Source organism: Tursiops truncatus, chromosome 3, assembly GCF_011762595.2.
Source record: "Tursiops truncatus isolate mTurTru1 chromosome 3, mTurTru1.mat.Y, whole genome shotgun sequence".
Lineage (NCBI taxonomy): Eukaryota > Metazoa > Chordata > Mammalia > Artiodactyla > Delphinidae > Tursiops > Tursiops truncatus.
The window spans coordinates 167,474,227-167,493,682 of record NC_047036.1 but is presented as its reverse complement, the minus strand read 5'-3'; the positions used below and the strand labels follow the sequence as shown (position 1 = coordinate 167,493,682).

The following is a 19,456-nucleotide window of genomic DNA, read 5'->3' as shown; positions in this document are numbered from 1 at the left end:
GGAGCGAGGGATGGACCTCTGGGGCTGTGGGTACGTTATCTCCACGTGCCTCTCTTCTCTGGGGCAGGGGTTGGGGGGCTGGGCCGACAGCAGGGTTGTGGGAACCGGGACTCTGCAGGGCGTCGATGTATCTGCTCTGTAGGAACCGGTCCTCTTTCAGGAACTAGTTGTTGGAGAGGTGACTGCCCCCGAGGAATCTGAAGTTCTCTACCAAGCCCGTGGGCAGAGAGGCCCCCGATCCTGGGGTCGTTCGGGGTATGAGGGAGCTGGGCCCCTGCCCGCATGGGTAGGAGGGGCGCCGTGTCCCGAGTGGACCCTGAGCGTCCTCGGGGCTGGGCGGCATCCACACTCACACCCAAACCAGCGCCCAACAGCTCCTGCGAAAGCGCACCCTGATGACAGGGCTGCCCGAGGGTTCTGGCCCGCCTGGCCCTAGCCCGTGCACGTGGAGGAACCCCTTGCTTCCTGGGCTTCTGGGCACATGGCGGAGCTGGTAGTGGAGCTGGGGCTGGGCCTCCGTGTGCAGTGGGGGTCGGTGGAAGGAACTAGAACCCAAGCCCGTGGGGCCGGGGCAGGCAGAGACCGCCCGAGTCCGTGGGGCGAGGGGGAGGGGCGAGGCTGCAGGGCTGCTCTGGGCCCCCGAGGAGGAGGCGGTAGCTATAGGGACAGGATGGCAGATGGAGGCTTTTACAGACTATAGGAGGGGGCGGGGACTTCCTGCTGGCTTCATCCTCCAGTTTGGGAGATGTGGGAAGAAGAACACACACGACTTGGCCTTCCATTCCCACCCCCTTGGTCCGGAACGGTGCTGCCCCGTGGATGGACCTCAAACACATGATGCTCAGTGAGAGAAGCCGACACAAAAGGCCACATAGTGAGTGATTCCATCGACAGGACTTGTCCACAACAGGCAGATCCACAGAGACAGTGGGTTAGTGGTTGCCAGGCGCTGGGGAGGACTGCTAAGTGGTACAGGGTTTCTTTTTGGGGTGATGAAAAGGTTCGAAAATTGATTGTGGCAATGGATGCACAGCTCTGTGAGTGGAGGTGGATTGTAGGGCATGCGAATTATAGCTCAGTGAAGCTGTTAAAGAAATCCTACTGCCTGGATTACCAGGTTATCAGCGCACAGGGTGTGGGGGGGGTCCACGGGGTCCACGGGGGATGCCGTGCTCACCAAGCAGACCTCCCTTCCTTGGTCCACAAACACTAGGGAGCCTGTGAAGCAGGAGACAGCATTGGGAAAGGGGTTTTGGAACCGGGAGGCCCCTTTATGGGCCACTGGGGGGACCCGTGGGGGCAGCTCCCAGAGGGTGTCTGCCGTCAGTGGGACACGTGCGTCTCTCTCTGCCGGTCCTCAGGCCTTCCTCATATGGGGACAGTCATTGATTGCATCGTTGATTTTCACAGTGGAAAATTTATACCCATGGCTGGTGGTCTGGGTGAACCATGTAATATTATGCAGCCACAAAAATGGTTTCACTATTTATTGGTGTGCAAAGATGGGCATGGCATTTTGGGTGGAAAAACTAGGTTTTCGATCATGAATGTATAATCCCATTGTGTGTGTGTGGTGGGGGATTTGCCCAAAATGTTGGTCAATATTAGGTCTGTGGGGTGGAATTTGGGACACCTTAAAAACAAGGACTCTACAGGGCCTGAGATCAGAGCGTGAGCGGTCCCTTCCCTCTACCCCCGCTCCCTGGGCTCCCCCCACCCCGCTCTGTCTCTCCAGCTTTACTGATGGCTCTTGCCTGCATCAAGCTCTGACTCTGGGCCTCGTGACCTTGCAAGGACCAGAGGGAGGTTAAGAGAATTAGCTGGGGGTTCTGGGAGATGCTCTCTCTGTCCGCGCGTGTCTCGCAGGCTGGCGGCCTCCCCCAGGCGGGTGTCCGGGGCTCCGCTGTGGCTGCAGGGGCCACCTCCAGAGGCCTGGGCTCCGTTTCCCCAGGCACATGCTCGGCCAGGCAGGCTCTGTAGCGGGATTACTAACCAGAGAGATCAGAGGGATGCTCCGGCTTCACTGGAGAAAATAAAGTGTGCACACATCAGCCTTTTTAGGTCTGAGCTCAAATTAGTCCTATAAGACTGCACGCCACGTTGGATAGCTCACGAGTCCCTCCCGGCTCCCCCGGTGGGTGGCGCCGGGTGAAGCCTGACAAGGGCCTCTTTCCTCCACCGAGGGCACACTGGCATCCCGGCCACCCCACAAGGTACAGGAGATGACTTCGGATTAAACAGAGCGAGAGAGATTTAGAAGCCGGCTTGAATGGCCAGGAGCCCGGCGCACTTAGCTGGTTTTCCGCCAGCTGTCTGGGCCGCCGCCTGCCAGCCCTCAGCCTCCGGGAGAGTCTGCGCTCCCATGGCTTCTGCTGATCGTGGAAGGTGGGGAGGCCCGTCCCCAGATGCAGCGCTTCCAGGGGCGGCCCCCACGTCCCCCCACTTGCGCATCCAGGGTGGGGGGCCTCTCCTGAAAATCGCCCCCCGCCCCTCAGCCTGGGCCACCTTGAACTTCACTGCTGTGAAATGTGAACCAAACTGTTTCCGCTGCTCCAGACCGCGTGCCTTCTGTTCAGTAACGCTGCTGCCTGCTCTGGGCGATTAACTTGGAGCCCGAGGGGAGGTGACAGAAGGTGGGGTGACAGTGGGGGCCGGGCGGAGGAGGGCAGGAACAGAGCTGCAGCCCGGACGCTCCTCGGGCCCACCCGCCTCCGCGGTGCCGGCCTGCGCACTGCTGCGCCTTGCTGGCTCCCTGATTTATGGCGCTGGTGGTGGCCGGTGCGCGGGGTTCGCAGTCAATTGCCGTATAAAATGTGCTTCCCCTGGAGCCTCCCCCAGAGCTTCCTGTCATTCTGTCCCTGGCAGCCCTGGCAGTGGCTTCAAGCCCAGATGCGTACAGTAGCATAGCGGTGAGGGTCGGAGTGGAGAGCACGGTGCCACGGCTCTGCCTTCCGGCTTGGTTTTGTGTTGGCTTAAACTCTGACCATCTAGAACAGGCGCTACCGGATCTGGAAGGATGGGTCTCAGGCAAGGGCTCCCCACAGCACAGCAGCCTCGTGCGGCCTGGGCATTGGCATCCCCGGGCCCACCCCCTCCCAATGCCAGGAGCCCCTTCGCTTCCCCAGTCGTGGCCTGGTGCCCCCTGGGGCAGGTCCTGGATGAGAGCCTGGTCTAGAGGGCGGGTTGCGGGCCGTTCTTCCGCCTTCTTTTTCACTGTCACCCCCCACCCACCCACCCACAGAACACTTTAACACTTTCTTTCTCATTGCCCCTCTGTGAGATTCTAACATCGTGGGTACACCACATGTCTGTTCAAAGACAGTGAAGCTTTTCTGCCCCCAAGAAGGAGTTTTCACCCCCTTAGGGGCAGTGTCCCCCGAGTGAAAACACCCTAGAGGACGGGTCTAGGGGAGCAGCCTTGGGAGCAGAGAGGGGCTCCCGCCAGCTCGGACGTGGGCAGGACTTGAGTGCTTGGCGGGCCCCTTCGGGGAGGGACTTCCCCCGGGCCGGGGTTCAGAGGCCACCCTGCTCCCCGCTGCCGTGGCTGGGAGGGCTGGTGGGAGTTGCCCGTGGCCCAAGCCGCTCCAGTACAGCTTTGCAGCTGATGAGCCTCCTGTTTGTCTCTTTGGGAAACGCTTGCAAAGAATCTCAAGCGTAGTTGCAGGCCTCCCCCTCCCCCGCAATTGAACACACCAGCCCGTCGCGTCTTCCCTGCTCCCCTGGCTTCACGGGGTTCTGAGTGCATCCGCAGAGCGCTGGCGCCCGCTGTAGTTCTGGGAGAGCCGGTGGCTCAGCATGTGGCCGACCTCGGCTCTCCCCAGGTGGGCGATGGGTGGGCATCCCAGCCCCCTCGGCCCAAAGCCCCTGTCTCTTCCTTCCTACTTCCCCTCCTGTCCCCGCGCCTGGGGTTGTCTGCCTGGGTTGCAGGCAACTATGTTCAGGCTTCCCGCCCAGAGGGTGGGCCCTGGAAATGCACACGAGTGCTCGCACCTCAGTCTCTCTGGAGGGGGTGCTGCCCACTCATCACGGTACAGCTTCCGCCGGCCGCCTCCCTGGTGGGTTCCCAGCGCTGGGGGGTCCCCACTGGCAGACACGTGGCCACACAGCTCTGGGAGAAGGGTGCTGGCTGCCGCCGGGCTCGCTCACACTGATGGGCCCGCTGCCCCTTGTCACATGGCTTTGCTACGTTTCCTGGTGGAACGGGGAGCTTGTGATTCAAATCCACAGATCAGAGTTTCTCCCCCTCGGCACTGTGGACCCTGGGGCTGAACCATCTCTGGGGGCCGTCCTGGGCGCTGCGGAGTGTGGAGCAGCCTCCCTGCCCCACCCACTCAATGCCAGGAGCCCCCCCCCCCCCAGCATGATAGCCACGGGTGTTCCTAGACATCGCCCAGTGTCCCCTGGGACGGCTTCCCCCTGGGTAAGAGCCCTGGGCTGGCGAGGTTCCTCGAGGGTCACCTTCACGCTGCCACAGTCTCCAGCGCGTGTCGCCCGGGGATGCCACCTGCAGGTCCGCTCCAGAGGGCAGTGACCTGCTTTTTCCTTTTCGTTCTACTTCCCTCACACCACATGTGTTGAGTCCACAGTCTCAATCTGGGCTTTTCTGCCGTCCTGCCTGTGAATGGAGTTCGTTTCTTGGCCGTGGTAAACGTCTTGCGGCTTCGGATGACGAGGTTGTTACAGAGGTCAGGCAGGCTGGCTCCCCTCGGAGCCTGGAGAACAGAGAGGGACTCCATGGGTCCTGGTCAGCAGGAGGGGCTGTGGGTGAAGGGAGAGAGCTGAGGGGCTGGTGGGGCCCTCGGGCAGAGTGCCCTTGGGAAGTGCCTGGCACCTAGGGCCTGGGTTCAGCATCATTGGCGCAGAGGGGGAGGTGGGAGGGCCCTTCACAGCAGGCGGGAGAACCGTCTAGGCTGCCGGGCTGCAGCCACAGTGCAGCAGGGAAGAGGCTTCCTTTGTGTGGAGGAAGAAAGAGAGTGACCTTGGAGGGGTGGTGGGCAGCATCCTGCAGATCAAAGGCCTGTGACCTTGCCCAGCCCTGGGAAGCAGCCCCGCCAGCCAGGATGGGGGAGCCCCCGGGAGCCCTGTGCCTAATGGTTTTGTTTATGAAGCGCTTCCGAGGGCTTCCAGTGGATTTCCTAATGAACTGGTTTGTTATCGCGTCCCCCGCTGCCGTGTGGGTAATTACATCAGAAACAGGGGGCCGGCTCTGGTCCTGACAGATGGCAGGCTCCTGGGAGGGTGGTTTCTGCCCCGTCTCTGGGTGCTTAACACTTTGTGGGCTGAAGCACCCCCTGGCCCTGGGATTGTTCCCTCGGAAGCATGTGTGTCGCTCCCACATCAGCATCTGCTCAGCACCGGTCATCGGCAAGTTGCTGGGAGACGGGAACAAGTCGGCGAGGTGCAGAGGACACAGATGAGGGACAGGATGCCCAGGAGCACTCCGACCCAGGGAGACCGCGAAGGGCACAGCGGGCAGGCAGGCAGCGTCAACCAGCAGGGGCTTCTTGGGGGGCGGGGCGGTTCTAGACCTTGGTGTATTCGGGTCACAAAATGCCATCAGCAGAGGAGGGGTGCTGAAAGCAACAGGAAGGCGTCCCTGCCCTGCCCTGGAGGCCAGAAGTCTGAGATGGAGGTGTGGTGTGGCTGAAGGCTCCAGGGGATGGTCCTTCCCGCCCCTTCCAGCCTCTGGCGTGGCCGGTAATCCTTGGTGTCCCTGGTTTGTAGACGCATCCCTCCAGTCTCTGCCCATCTTCATGTGACCCTGTCCCCCTGTCGGGATCCCACTTCCGCTCTTCTTACAAGGGCCTCGGTCACTGGATTTAGAACCCACCCTGCTCCAGCGTGACCTCACCTTGGCCAACTTGTCTGCAAAGACCCTCTTTCCAAATAAGGTCTCATTCTGAGGTCCCTGGCGGACATGCATTGGGGGACACTGTTGAGCCCTGTCCCCTGGGGAGCAGTGGGGGAGGAGCGTTAGTCCACACCGAGGAGCAGAAAGTGGGGTGGACGGGAGAGACAGTTTCGGTCTGGGTTTTAGGTGCAGTGCCTGCGGGGCTGGCAGCAGAAGGGATGTGGGGCTGCCCGGCCGCGCTGCCCAGCACGAAGCCACCGGCCCGCACAGCCCTTTAACCACAAGTTAGTTAAAGTGAAGTAATTACGTGTCCTGTACCTCGGTCACACCAGCAAGTACTAGTTCATAGCCACGTGGGCCGGTGGTGATCTCGGGGACAACATAGACGTAGGACATTTCCACGGTGCGAGGAGGCCCCTCGTGGAGGTGCCTCGGGCAGCGAACATTCAGGGGTCTGCAACTCTGGGCCCAGCCGCAGCGAGCCGTGGGCTGGAAGACAGGCCCGCACCTGGCCCGGCCTTCCCACGTCGGGTCTGCGATCCTGAGGCCTCCGACCCAGCCGGCTGGCCTCACACGCACACAGCAGGGCAGGCAGGAGCCCCGAGGGCAGGGAGTCGGCGCTGCGGCCTCACCAACTACAAAGCTGTTGGGGATGATCTCAGTGAACCATGTTTAATAGTCTTCAGGCTGGTTGCTGGGCCTCCTCTCTCCCGCTTTGCCATCTGACATGAGCAGGACCAGAAGAGCACGCAGTAGGTGCTTGTTCCTGGCAGCCAAGAGGAAGGCTCTGGCGGACCTCGGGTGGGTGTGGCCCTTCTCTGCTCCCGTGTTCCTGCCCCCTCATGTGTGTTTATTTCTCCCCATCTCACTGTCAGCTGCTGCAGGGCTGGGCCTGGCTCTGGGCCGTGAGGCCACAGCCCTTGAACCTGATTAGTTCGGAGCATGTAATGGTTCAGACGTGGAAGACAGACTCTGTGAGCTAAAAGTGAGAAACGATTTTGCTCCGGGATTTTATGGTTTCAATTGCTGGATCCAATCTAGGATCGGTGCCTTTCTTTTTAAACAACCAAACCTTGGGAAATTGAAGCCCTTAAAGTATGCTTCCACTGCGGGCCAGGCTGTTCGGAAACTCTAGGAAGTCTTATATCCATCCTGCCTGGAACTTGGGCCACATCTTAGACGTGTCTCTGAGCTGTGTACAGAATGTGACTGCTGGTAGGTGTAGCGTATTGGGATGGGTTCAGTAAGAAAAAGGGCCCACCTGCACACCTACCACCACGAAAAATAGAAGAGAAAGTCACCCCCAAGGCTGGCCCTTTTGCGTCTCCTGCCATAGGCCCTGGGAAGGTGACCAAGGATCTGACCCCTTCATTCCTTAGGTGTCATTTCAGGGAACTTCATTACCGCGTTCCTCCATTTATGAGCACCTGAGTTCATTAAAACGGAAAACCGGGACTTCCCTGGCAGTCCAGTGGTTAAGACTCCACGCTTCCACTGCAGGGGGCATGGGTTCGATCCCTGGTCAGGGAACTAAGATCTCGCATGCTGCGGCGCGGCCAAAACCAACCAGAAAACCTATGGCCGTCCCCGGCACAACGTGTGAGATCCGAGGCTCGGGGTTAGGAGCTGGTACCTCTGTAGGAAGGAGACTTGGCGACCCCAGACAGCATGGGGCTGGTCCCTTTGTTGGGCCCCCGGGTCCCCTTTGAAGTGGGGTCCGGGCCCAGCCCGGCTGGGGGTGTGCATAGCTGGCCCAGGCCCACTGCTCAGGTCCCCAGGGGCTCTGGTGGGGGGCACGTTCCCCTGAGAGTGGTCGGCTCGGGCTGCAGGTGTGAAAGCAGGTGCAGCCTTGAGGAGGTGGAGCCCGAGGCCAGGCCTCCATGTGCCAGGTTCTAGGTGCTTCCTGGCACCTGGTGAGAGTCAGATTCTGGCAGCAGGTGGTGGGGATGTGCAGCTTGCTATGCTCAGTAAAAAGCGGGACTGCAGTAAGTTTCCAGGCAGACACCTGTCTTCTGTCGGCTCAGACTGCAGAAATACGGTACCAGGGACTGGGCGGCTTAAACAACAGGCATTTATTCCTCGCACTTCTGGAGTCTGGGAGCCTGAGATCAGGCTGCCACTGGGGTCAGCTTCCCGTGAGGACTCTAGTCCTGGTATGTGGACCGCCAGCTTCCTGCTGTATCCGCACATGGGGGCAGCGGGGGCAGGGGTCAGATCTGTCTCTGTTACTCTTCTGAAAAGGACACTAGTCCTACAGGATTAGGGCTCCACCCTTATGATCTCATTTAACCTTCATCTCCTTCTAATTCCTTCTCTGCAGATACAGATACACTGGTGGGGTCAGGGCTTCAAGATACCTTGTGAAAATGATTTTGTGACTTACTCAAGGTTTGGCAAACTCTGTAAAGGACAAGATAGTGGATATTTGTGGATTTGGGGGCCATCCAGTTGCTGTGTAATTGCTCAGCTCTGCTGTAGCAGCACCAGTGTGGCCGTGGGCAGGGCCGTGTGCTGGGCTGTGTGCCAATAAAACTTTATTTACAAAAACAGGTGGTGGGCCAGATTTCATAATCTGCCCACCCCCAACCGACTTAAATGATATACTTGCTCAGTAAAGAGATTTAGAAAAACAAATACTACAAAATTTTTTGACACCCCCCCCCCCTCCATTGAAAGAACCGTGGTTGGTTTTGATGAATAACCTTGACTTTCCCTAAAGGTCTTTGGTCGCAGTTGGGGCTTTAATGTATTCTTGACTGTGAGTTTTGTATTTCTTCTGACAACAGATCCATTGTAAGACCGTTTCTGTAGTTGAATCGGTGCTTAGGACCAAGGATCACCAGCCCCGCACAGGGCCGTCGGGTGGCTCTGTCACCTACCCAGGGGGTCCACAAAGGTTGCCCTGTGGTTAGAGTTTTCCTGAGGCCTGTGCATGCGTGTGTGCATGCGCACGTTTTTCTCTCTGTGATGAAGCAGAGACGGTCTTTGTCTGGATTTCTCACATCCTTGGGTGAGATCCCCGGGGAGCAAAGGGCCTCGCTGGCTCGCCCGTGGCTTGTCAGGGCTGCGCCCTTGCCCTGCTTGCCAGCCTTTTGCTCGGCAGGCAGCTGGTGTCTGCTTCTGGGGGGCATCCTGTCCCCCCTCCTCTTGTGGGGGGTGCGGGGGCGGAGCTCGTGTCTCCTCTCCACTGTCACTTTGAACAGCTCGTTCCTCCCGTGTTAATTAACTTGGCGCCAGCAGCTCCACGGGGGGCCCATCAGGGGCTCTTTGAGGTGCACTTTTTGGGGCTGTCAGGTCCCCCTTGATGAGCGGCTGCATCAGAGAGCCAGTTCTGCTCTGAGCGTCGGGGCGCCACCTCCCTCTGCTCGCATCACCTGGGGAGACCACCGTTCCAGGCCCAGAATCTGGGGGTGGGGCTGAGCCAATGGGGGCTGGAGCTCGACCCCCAGCCAGGCAGGCAGGCCCAGGGTGGGGTCCCACAGAGAGCACAGCCTGTCTCGCATCCACAGAGGCTGGTGCTGGGTCCCAGGCCATGTGCAGCGCATGTCCCCCCCGCCCCGCCACAGTCCCCCTCCTCTTCCTTTACTCCTTCTGTCCCCAGATGGCCCCTCGGCACTAATGGGATCACCAGCCACCCCGCCTTGGCTGATCTGAACAGGATGCTCAGCGTCCTCATTACCTAGTTGCTCGTGGAGCGGGAGCCCTGCCCCACGCGATTCTGCTGGCTGAGTCTTGAAGGTACAGAGGGCCCCGGGGTGCGCTCAGGCTGCAGGGGGCCCTCAGGCCTCCTCCCTCCCCTTCGAGCCTGGTTTCCCCATCAGAACTAATGGCCAGGCCAGGTCCCAGGGAGAGCACACTCCGGCTGGTCTCCGGCTGGTGGGGCTGCTGAGCTCAGGAGCTGGAGAGCAAGCAGCAGACACTCAGCCGCAGTGACTCCAGCAGGTCCTCAGGAAGGTCTGGGAGCCCGCCGGGCTGGAGGAGAGGACGCAGTCCCTCCCTGGGCGCTGCCCCGAGGGTTGTGCCCCAAGCCTCCAGCCTCCCGCCCTCCCTGAGCCACATTTCCAGGACGGCCCTGCAGCTCAGAGCCCCTGTGCTTACTCGCAGGCCTGAAGTGAAACAGCGGCGGGGGCAGTTCTGCTGGGCAGGGGCCACAAATCAGAAGACAGTGGTACAGGGTCCGTGGCGGGGGTCTGGCGCGCTCAGCCCCTGGAAGTTGCTTTTAAGTAGCCGGATCTTTTCGCTGGTCTTAGCAAATTCTTTTGCCAAACTGTGAGCTGAAACAAGGCAATGGGTCTGTGGTGCTCAGCGGCTTAGCCCACGAAGGTGACTGTTGCTGTGTCCTGCACCGGGGGCTGTCCCTCCTGTCCCCCACGACCCAAGGGGCTTTGGCTTCTTCCCACCGTTTCCTCCCTGGTGCCCATGCCCCCCACACCTTGGTCCCCACCAGCAACAAACCCCACCGCAGCCAGAACCCCACAGAGACGTGAGGGTGAGTGTTCCCAGCCCTGCTCCCAGCCCGGGTACAGGCCGGGCTCCAGGACACAGGCAATGTGCTCCGGGTCCCCTCCATCCCCTCCACGGCGCACACAGGTGCTTTTTTTAATTACTTAAGGAAAAGCAATTGCAAGGCCGCTTGATACAAATCCCTTAAGCTGCTGTGGTGGCCAGCCAGGAATCTGGAACCCGGGCGCCATCTGTGCTCTCGCCACTCCACAGCCAAATTACACCGCCAGCCTTTCTCTGCTGCGAGGTTTCTCATTAACTGAATTGAGTTTGCGGGGAGTCGCTGGGTCATAAATATTCCCTCCCACTTGGTGTGGTCAGGCTACTGCTGTCCCCAGGCGGAGCTCCCGGATGCGCCTGGGAGCAGGCAGGATGGGGGCACTGGGGCTGCAGGAGACACGGACCCGCCCCCAGCAGCCTCAGGCTCCGGGTCATAAATATCTGCTGTTTCTGAGCCAATTGAGGGAAGTCGGGAGGGGCTCTTCGGGGCAAGATACATAATCGCTGCATTCGATTAAGTCTTTTCCTTCCGCTTCCTTCATTTCCTTTGAGAAAGTGGCAGTGACGGGTGGTTGTAAACAGAGGCAAGATGTGCATTTAAAACGGAGACACGTTCATAATGTCCTTTGAAATTGCATGGGATGAAAAATGAACACATACGCAATTCTAAATACATACACGCGCGTGCACACACACACACGCGCACACACACACACACACACACACACACACACACACACACACGCAGCCTGGAAAAAAAAAACCCGGAGACGCTTTTTAAGCTGTGGTTTGGGGAACGGCTTAAAAAGGGATAAGCCTGTTTATCTGACACGGGGGTGTTTAGAGTCAGAGCTGCAGGGGCTGCAGTGCGGGTGTCCCTGAGGGGCGACTGCCCCTCGGCCTTCTGTCGCGATGCTCAGGACAGGTTCGTCCCCCTAAGGAGGCAAGGACAGTGCCCCTTCAGAGGGAGGCGAGCTCGGCCCCCAGGGTCAGGTCCACCCCGAGGTCCCTCGTGGAGCCATCCCTGGGGAAGCTCATCTCTCAGAAGGTGGCTGCCCACCGCCAGGTGATGCTTTGTCCTCTAGAGTCTAGACCAAGAGCCGGCAAACCTCGGCCTGTGCCGCATCCGGCCCTCTGCCTTTTTTGTAAATAAAGTTTTATCTGCACTCGTCTACACCCATTTGTTTACGAGTCGGTCTTGCTGCTCCCAAGTGACGACAGAGCTGAGAGATTGTTAACAGAGATCCGTGACCCGCACACCTGGAAGCATCTATACTGCTTGGTTCTTTGTGGGCAGCTCGCCAGCCCTGCCCTAGACCAGTGGTCCCCTCAGTCTCTCCTTCCTCTCGCTCTTGGCCTTAGCCCGCAGGTAACTAGGACACCAGGGCTGTCTGATTTCCTCCCCTTGACCGAGGCTCGCCGTCCCGAGCCTGGCTTCTGCAATCCTTGCCTGGCTTCTCTGGCTCCCAACTCCTCTGGGATGGCTGCAGTGCCTCCTGCACGGGACCCAGTCCTGGGGGCCACGGTGACCCTGTGGCATAGAGGGACAGGCTCCCGGGACGCGGGGTTTGCATGTGGAGTCGTCTTCAGGGTCTAGACAGCAGAGGAGGGGGAGGAAGGACCCATTTCAGCCCGTCCTCGTTATGCTTGTTTGTCCCACGCTTGAAGCTCCCAGGCACAAGGGACTCTACTAGCCAGGCCAGCATTGGCTTGAGGCGAGTTCCGGGCGCCCTGGGGCCAGGTGCTGAGTCTCCTGGGTCCCCAGCCTCCTCTCCCGAAGCCCAAGGCAGGCACACGGGGGTGGGGGAGCACCTTCTCCAGATCACATTTGTTTCCTTGTTTGCTCTTTGGGGGCTGACAGCTTTTTCTCTCTTCCTAACTAACCTTTGGAATTACCGCTGTTATAAGACATTCCATGCGCATTTTACCTGGTCGGGGGTACGCATGTCTGACAGGAGGCAGATTTTGGTTTGAACTGACTGGAGGCGGCCGAAGCTCAGAGCATGTGGCCTCGGCTCCTGAGCGGCTGGGGGCACCGTGGTGGACCACGGTCAGGTGGGGGGCTGCGACTCCGTGGGGAAGGCCAGAGGCTCCCACTGCGGGGATGCAGCAGCCTCACCTTCCCCCGCATCGGGGTGAGAAGACCCCCTTTCCTGTCTCGTGAGAGAATTTCTAGGGAGGATGGGGTAGGCTCGAGGCGCCCTGCGCGGTGTGGGGTGACTGGCCCGCGGGCTCAGTGGTCTCTCTCCTGCCCACATGCAGTGCACATGCCGGAAGGACATGGTCAAGATCTCCATGGACGTCTTTGTGCGCATCCTGCAGCCGGAGCGCTACGAGCTGTGGAAGCAGGGCAAGGACCTCACGGTGCTGGACCACACACGGCCCACGGCCCTGAGCAGCCCCGAGCTGAGCACCTGGAGCACCTCCCGGGCCTCGCTCAAGGCCAAGCTCCTGCGCAGGTGAGCCACCCAGCGAGCCCAGCCCACGGTTCCCCGCTGGTGGGGCTGCAGGCTGTCGCCCACCTCTCTCCTCTCCTCTCTCCCCCCTCCCCTCCCTCCTCCACTTCTCCCTCTTTCAGAGGCAGAGTGTTTCTCAGGTCTAACTTCCTCCGCGGGCTGTTGGGGACTCACCGCCGTCGCTGCCTGTGTTGTCAGGGGACTCAGGCTCCCACCTACTCCTTGTCTACCAGCTCCTGGGAGGTGGGCCCTTTTTGCCCTCTCAGGACCCCACACACTGTCCCTCTCAGGCTTCCGGCTCACTATCGCGCCATCCCCGGTGCGAGAGCCCCATTTCTGCGTCGGGGCCGCGTGGCCCTTCTTGACTCTGAGCTATGGCAGGAGCCGTGGGGCACAGGCACCGAGCTCCCTCCATGAGAGCCGCGCCCCTGCCCCTTTGCATCTGTAGATGCTTGTTCTGGTGCCTCGGATAACGTGTTGCTTGAATCCGCGGACGCAGAGGTGACTACAGAGACCTGTTCCCCGGACGCCCTCTGCCACCCCTTTCCATCTCAGAGGCCCCCCTCCCGGCCCACCTTCCACCCAGCGTGGTCCCTGCCCGGCCGCTGCCTGGTGTCCGGCGGGGAAGGAGAGGGCAGAGTGGCTGCCCCTCTTGGCATCTGCGCCGAGGCCACAGGGATGTGGGTGGCGGAGCTGGGGAGTGAGGGGCAGTGCCGTGCGGCCTCGGAAGCGTCCGACTCCATCATGCTCTTTCTCTGGGAAACGTCCAGGCTCTCAGGGCCTGAGCTGTCTGTGGACAGGTTTCAAACAGATTCCTTCTTGGTGCCCAAGGAACGGTCGGCAGGTCCTCGCTGGGCCTGGGGTATGGCTGGAGTGGGCGGGGCGGCCCAGAGCATCCTCGTGTTGGTGTTAGGGCTTCAAGGGCTCAGGAGGCTCTCCCTTGACCACTTGGCTCCACGGCGGTTGCCCTGGACAGTAAGACATTCCGTAAACAATGAGCATGGCGAGTCTCAATAAAACTTTATCTATGGACACTGGAGTGGGAATTTCATATCATTTTCACATGCCACAAAGTGTTATTATTCTTTCAACTTTTTTTTTTTTTTTTTTGCGGTACACGGGCCTCTCACTGTTGTGGCCTCTCCCGGCTCCTCTCCGGAGCACAGGCTCCGGACGCGCAGGCTCAGTGGCCGTGGCTCACGGGCCCAGCCGCTCCGCGGCATGTGGGATCTTCCCGGACCAGGGCACGAACCCGTGTCCCCTGCATCGGCAGGCGGACTCTCAACCACTGCGCCACCAGGGAAGCCCTCTTTTAACTTTTGAACCATTTAAAAACGTAAACATCATGCTTAGCTTGTGGGCGGCACAAACAGGCTGCAGTCGGATCTGGGCCTCGGGCGAGGTTTCCATCTGTAGCCCTTGGTCACTGCTGGCGGGTCTTGTTCCCATTGGTCAAGGACGGCGCCTCCCCCAGGACCTGGTCCCTGAGGGGTGGGGCCTTGGCCAGTGTGTTCCTTGGGCAGTGCATCCTTGGTGGCACCCCAGCGCTCTGCAGAAACTGGGAGAAATCATCCTGGCCAAGCGGTCACTCCCAGCCCAGAACCTTCTCCCCGCTGGGCCTGTTCTCCTCTCTGCGCACCTTCATCCGTGTGTTTTCCCCACCCGAGGCCCCTCTCTGAGAATGTTCTCTCAGCTCCAGGGTGCTTTCCCATCTGCTCCTGGCAGCCCGCTTGAAGGTGTCTCTCTTTTCCGATTTCTTTTGTTGTCTCTCCTTTTGACTTTCTGCCCTCCTGTGTGTTCCTCACGAAAAGCACCTTCTCGGTGAGGCTGATCTGCTGCAGCTCCCGCTCTTTCCCGGTCTTTCCCGAGGGAGGGAGCAGAGTGATCCTGCATTTGCATAATGGTTGACTGGTGATGGCTCAGACTAGTTGGTCAACAGAGTGACAGCCAAGGACTGGGGCATCAGTCCAGGATGGAATGGGATTAGAGGCTGTCAGGCGAGCCTGCCCAGAGGACGGGACCCGGCCGCCGGGCCTTGGCCGGAACCTTCTGTACACAAAGAGCCCCTTACCCCCTCCCTGTCCCCTCATCATGTTGCACAGCACACCTCCTTTCTGGAACGTCGCTCTCTCCCACCTCCCCTCCCTGTGTGCAGACCTGGGACTGAATAACAAATTCAGTCGTGTTCCCAAGGATGCAATTTTCTTTAAAGCCTTTAGTATGTAAAAGAAGGCTGACTCCCTCACCTTTTTAAAAAGTCACTGGTTGGGGGGGCTTCCTCCTAAGAGGCTGACTGGGGACTCACATTTGGAGGCCCAATGCCAAGCTGGAAGCCGCTGCCCCCGCCCCACCCCCAGTGGCAGTGGCCCTCAGGAGTCCCTGGTGACTTTCTCTCCTGGCCACTTGGCCAACCTGTCCTCGCCCAGCTGTGCCTTGTCTCCAGGGCTGCCGGCTCCCCCGAGCCTCCCTTGTCGGAGAGTTGGTTTGGGGGGAGGGGCAGCACCACCCTAGCATCCTTGACTCCTGCCGGATAGGGGATGGGGGCGAATCTGGCTCTGTTCCTAGACCAGGGTCTCCCCTCGGCACTGCTGACATCTTCTGTGGGCGGCTGTCCCAGGCACTGTGGGGGGTTGAGCAGCTTCCCCACCCCCGCCCACTTGATGCCAGGAGCAGCCCTCCAGTGAGACCACCACAGATGTCCCCAGACATCTCCCAGTGTCCCTCCCCAAGGGCTTGGCATTGGGGTGGGCTCCTCGTCCGCCTGCTGTGGGCACCCTCCCGCGCCCCCATCCCTGTGCAGCCTTGCCTTCTCCTCTGGGATGCTGCATCCGTTCCTTGGTCCTCAATCAGACAGGCTCAGCCAGGCCCCCGCCCCTCGAGGGCCCAGCCTTCCTGATGGCCCCCTGCACCCCGCCCCAGATGTCACCTGAGAGCAGAGGCAGGTGTTGGCTCCTTTGGGAGAAGAGGATGCCCTCCCGTGGATTTTCCTTCCACGCCTAGATCTTGTCAGGTGAACTGGCCCCGCCACCTGTGACCTTCTTGTCCGTGCTGCGTGGCCCCCTCGCCATCGCCGCCAGGTGGGTCCCCTGCCCAGCTGGCGTCTTCGCCTTGCTCCCCTCCCCCGCTCCTGCCTGCCTGCCTGAGCAGCCTTCCTCCATATGCAGGCTGCGTTTTCTTCTCGGCTCCTGATTATTTTCAAGGAGAGCTTCAAGGAATGCTCCGCGTTGCCCACATGTTCCAGCAGGTGTGCGCTCTGCTGGACACTCACACGCACTCTGTGCAGAGCATCTGAGCAGCCGGGCTTGGAGGGAAGTGGGGGAGGGGAAGTGTGCTCCTCTCCGGACCCACGGGGCCCCGTCCCTCCCCAGCTTCTGCTGCTCCCCCTGGCGGGACCTCCAGCTGCCCACGCAGGAGGCTAGAGCCCGCTAGCCCTGCTCGCCCAGCCCAGCAGCTCCCGCCCACCACCTCTCCACCTCCCATCCTCGGTCACCATGGAAACAAGGAGCCAGGGAGCACATCCCTGCCCCCTCTGCTGCCCCCAGACCCACCAGGAGCCAGTTTGGTCTCGCCTCTCCCCCTGTACCTGATGCCCTGGCCAGGCTGTACACGACTGCACCTCCGACCCACTCCTTCCAGCCACCCTGACCCTGCCACGCTCCTGAGCCCTTTCCTCCGGTGCAGCTCCTGTCCTCTCAGAAGGGGCCATGACTATGGGGCCTGCCAGCCCCTGCGGCCCCAGGAGCTTGTTGTCCCTGTGACTTTACCAGAAAACCCACTGAAGGCCACACCTACTCGCCGTGGGTCAGGGAACACTGGAGGAAGGGGCTGCGACTCCTGGCCAGGAAGCCCCAGATCCCTCCCCGGGGAGTCAGAAGTTCTGGGCAACAGCCCCACCTTGGGATGCCCAAGGGGCTGTGTGCCCTGGGCCCCTCAGTGAGCCCCCTCACTCTGCCTCTCCTGCCACCTGAGGTCCAAGGACACCTGCTCCCATCTTGGAAATATCAGTGTAGGGATTTGGACTCAGTACCAATACCTAATTCTTATCATCTTCGCCAAGTGACATCCCGTTAAGCCTGGCAAGTAAAGTGCACGTTTATGTCCACCCTCCTCTGAAACACCATGAAAACGACTGTAAAGGAGGGACAGGGAAGAGGAGAGGGTACGAGCAGCATCGGCAGACTCTGAAGGAAGGAAAAGAGGGGCAAGTGACACCTGACTTTGCAGCACAGAGAAAACTCGAGTCCGTGGACCTGCAGACGGGGAGTGGGCTGGTTCAGGCCACAAGGCCTGGGACTCAGGCACGGGCGCCTGCTGGGGCGGGGACCGTGGTGTGCTGGAGGCATCGCTGAGCTCAGGGCCTCCTCCTCCACCCCATCCCCCAGCAGAAGGCGCTGGCCCTACTGCTGGGGAGATCAGACGTGCCAGCCTCACATATCCCCAACCGCAGGGCCGGGTCCTAGTGGCCCAACGGAACAAAGCCACACATGTGATATTGGGGGTCCCCCGTGAAGTGACAGGGCTCCCACCTGCCCGCTCCCCTTCTAGGAGCCCTGCTCACACACAGCTACCAGCGAACATCTTAGTCCCTTGTACGTCATAGCCAGGGGTCCCTAAACCCCTGAAGAAACTCAGTGTGAAAGAGTCTCAAACAAAAAAAAGCGGGACCCCACAGGAGAGGCCATGCAGTGAGCAGAAGAAAACTAACTTCTGCGAGAGGGCAGGTGACTTGGCATTTATGGAAGAACCTGCTGTATAAACAAAAAGGCTTTTAGGAAAGAGATGGCTCTTGGACATTTAAAAGGGAGCAAAGGACTTCCCTGGTGGCGCAGTGGTTGGGAGTCTGCCTGCCAATGCAGGGGGCACGGGTTCGTTCCCTGGTTCGGGAGGATCCCACGTGCCACGGAACAGCTGAGCCACAACTGTTGAGGCTGTGCCTTGTTGTGCGCCACAACTACTGAGCCTGTGCCCTGGAGCCTGCAAGCCACAACTGCTGAGATCCACACGCCTGGAGCCTGTGCTCCACAACGAGGGGGGGCCGCTGCGGTGAGAGGCCCGCGCACCGTGGTGAGGAGTGGCCCCCACTCGCTGCAGCTAGAGGGAGCCCATGCACAGCAATGAAGACCCAACGAAACTAAAAAAAAAACTTTAAAAGAGCAAAGAAATGTCCGAGGTGGGTTGGGAGCCAGCTTGAGGAAATCTAGAATGCAGACTTTTCACAACTCAGGTTAAACAGAAGATTGCAAAGCCTCTGGAACAAACAAACAGGTCAACGGGGCCCAAGCAGCACTGGACTTGGCGATCATGATGCTACAAGCTAATAGACAAAGGACAAGGGTCTTAAAGGTCAGGAGAGCAATCATTTCAGCCCAGGAATACCCAGCCAAATTACCAACTTCGTATGGGAAGGGAATAAAGATCTTTTGAGACAAGCAAAGTCCCAGGTTCCCCCTCCTTTCTGAGAAAGCTGCTGGAGGATGTGCTCCAGCTAAACAAGGGCATCAACCAAGGAAGACATGGGATCAAGGAAACCAGATCCAACTCAGGAGTGTCCAAGGCAGTCTCAAGATAAGAGGAGGGCCTCAGGGTGTCATTGAGGAGCATGTGACCCCTGCCTAGGAGGCCACACCAAGATCTTGGAGAAAACCAGGAAAGCTAAGCGTCTAAGAGAGGGGGCCCGTTACTGACTCCAGAAGGAGTGAGCAAAGAATGCAGTGTGAGCAGCTCTGTTGCTCACGGATGAACTATATTTACAGGATCAGAAAAATGTAATATAGAATCTCACCACAACCAAAATGGGAGAGAAGCCAGGAGGGGTTGAGGTGGGCAGGATGGCCACAGCCTAAGTGTCTGTGCTGGCAACTCAGCAGAGAAGCCAGAACCAAAAAACAGCAGCAGCGTGAGGAGACACATGCAAGTCAATACAAGAAGAAATGGCTAAAAGAGGGGAAGGCGTCGCATCTGGGGAGTGGGCCCAGAGGATGCTGTACGGCCAGACTGCGATTAGGGTGTGCGCACAGCTCCCCACAGCTGTCAGCAAGTCAACCCCAGATTCCCCCGGTGTTATTTCCCAGCTTATGTTCTCACAGAACAGATCCTCCTTTGCATGCCGACGTTCACCTCACTTTCCCCTCTGCAGTAGGGCCTGTCCCTTCGCCTACGTCTCTGCACCTAGTTCCACCCGTTCGGGGGGTTGGGGGGGTCCCTGCGTTGGTGCGGCCCAGTGGTTGCTGGGGGTATGGTGCTGGGGGCAGAGCTCTGAGCCCACTGGTGTGTCGGGGGCCGAGGAAGGCCTGGGCTCTCTGGGGACCCTGAGGCGGGCAGGGGCAGAAGTGGCCTCCGGGCCAGTTCCGGGTTGGTGGGGGTGGGGGAGGGCCGGAGAGGGGGTGAGGAGTGGGGCAGCTGCCGGAAACCGAGGCCAGGTGAGTTGACGGTAGGAGGATGCCCCTCTGCTGGGTGCTGGGGCCAGCGTGGGGGTTCGCTTGTGGGCACCTGGCCCTGCAGCATTCCCAGACCCCGAGAGAAGCCTCCCGATGACAGCTGGGGAAAAGCCCGGAGCTTCCCGCCTGTGTCCGCGTCGGGGCTGCACCTGGCATTTCCCAAACTCGCTCGGTGTGGAGAGTGTACCAGGGGAGGCCTGAGTCTTTCG

General features: G+C 59.9%; 1 protein-coding gene across 2 annotated transcripts in view; it reads left to right on the top strand.

Moving 5' to 3' along the window:
* The window catches only part of KDM4B (lysine demethylase 4B), a 128,756-nt gene that overhangs the window by 83,160 nt on the left and 26,140 nt on the right, over positions 1 to 19,456 (top strand). For both annotated transcript variants that reach the window (XM_033854605.2, XM_033854604.2), the window contains one exon: positions 12,617 to 12,813. In XM_033854605.2, coding sequence (XP_033710496.1) covers positions 12,617 to 12,813 — 197 coding nt within the window. The remainder of the gene's footprint in view (positions 1 to 12,616; positions 12,814 to 19,456) is intronic.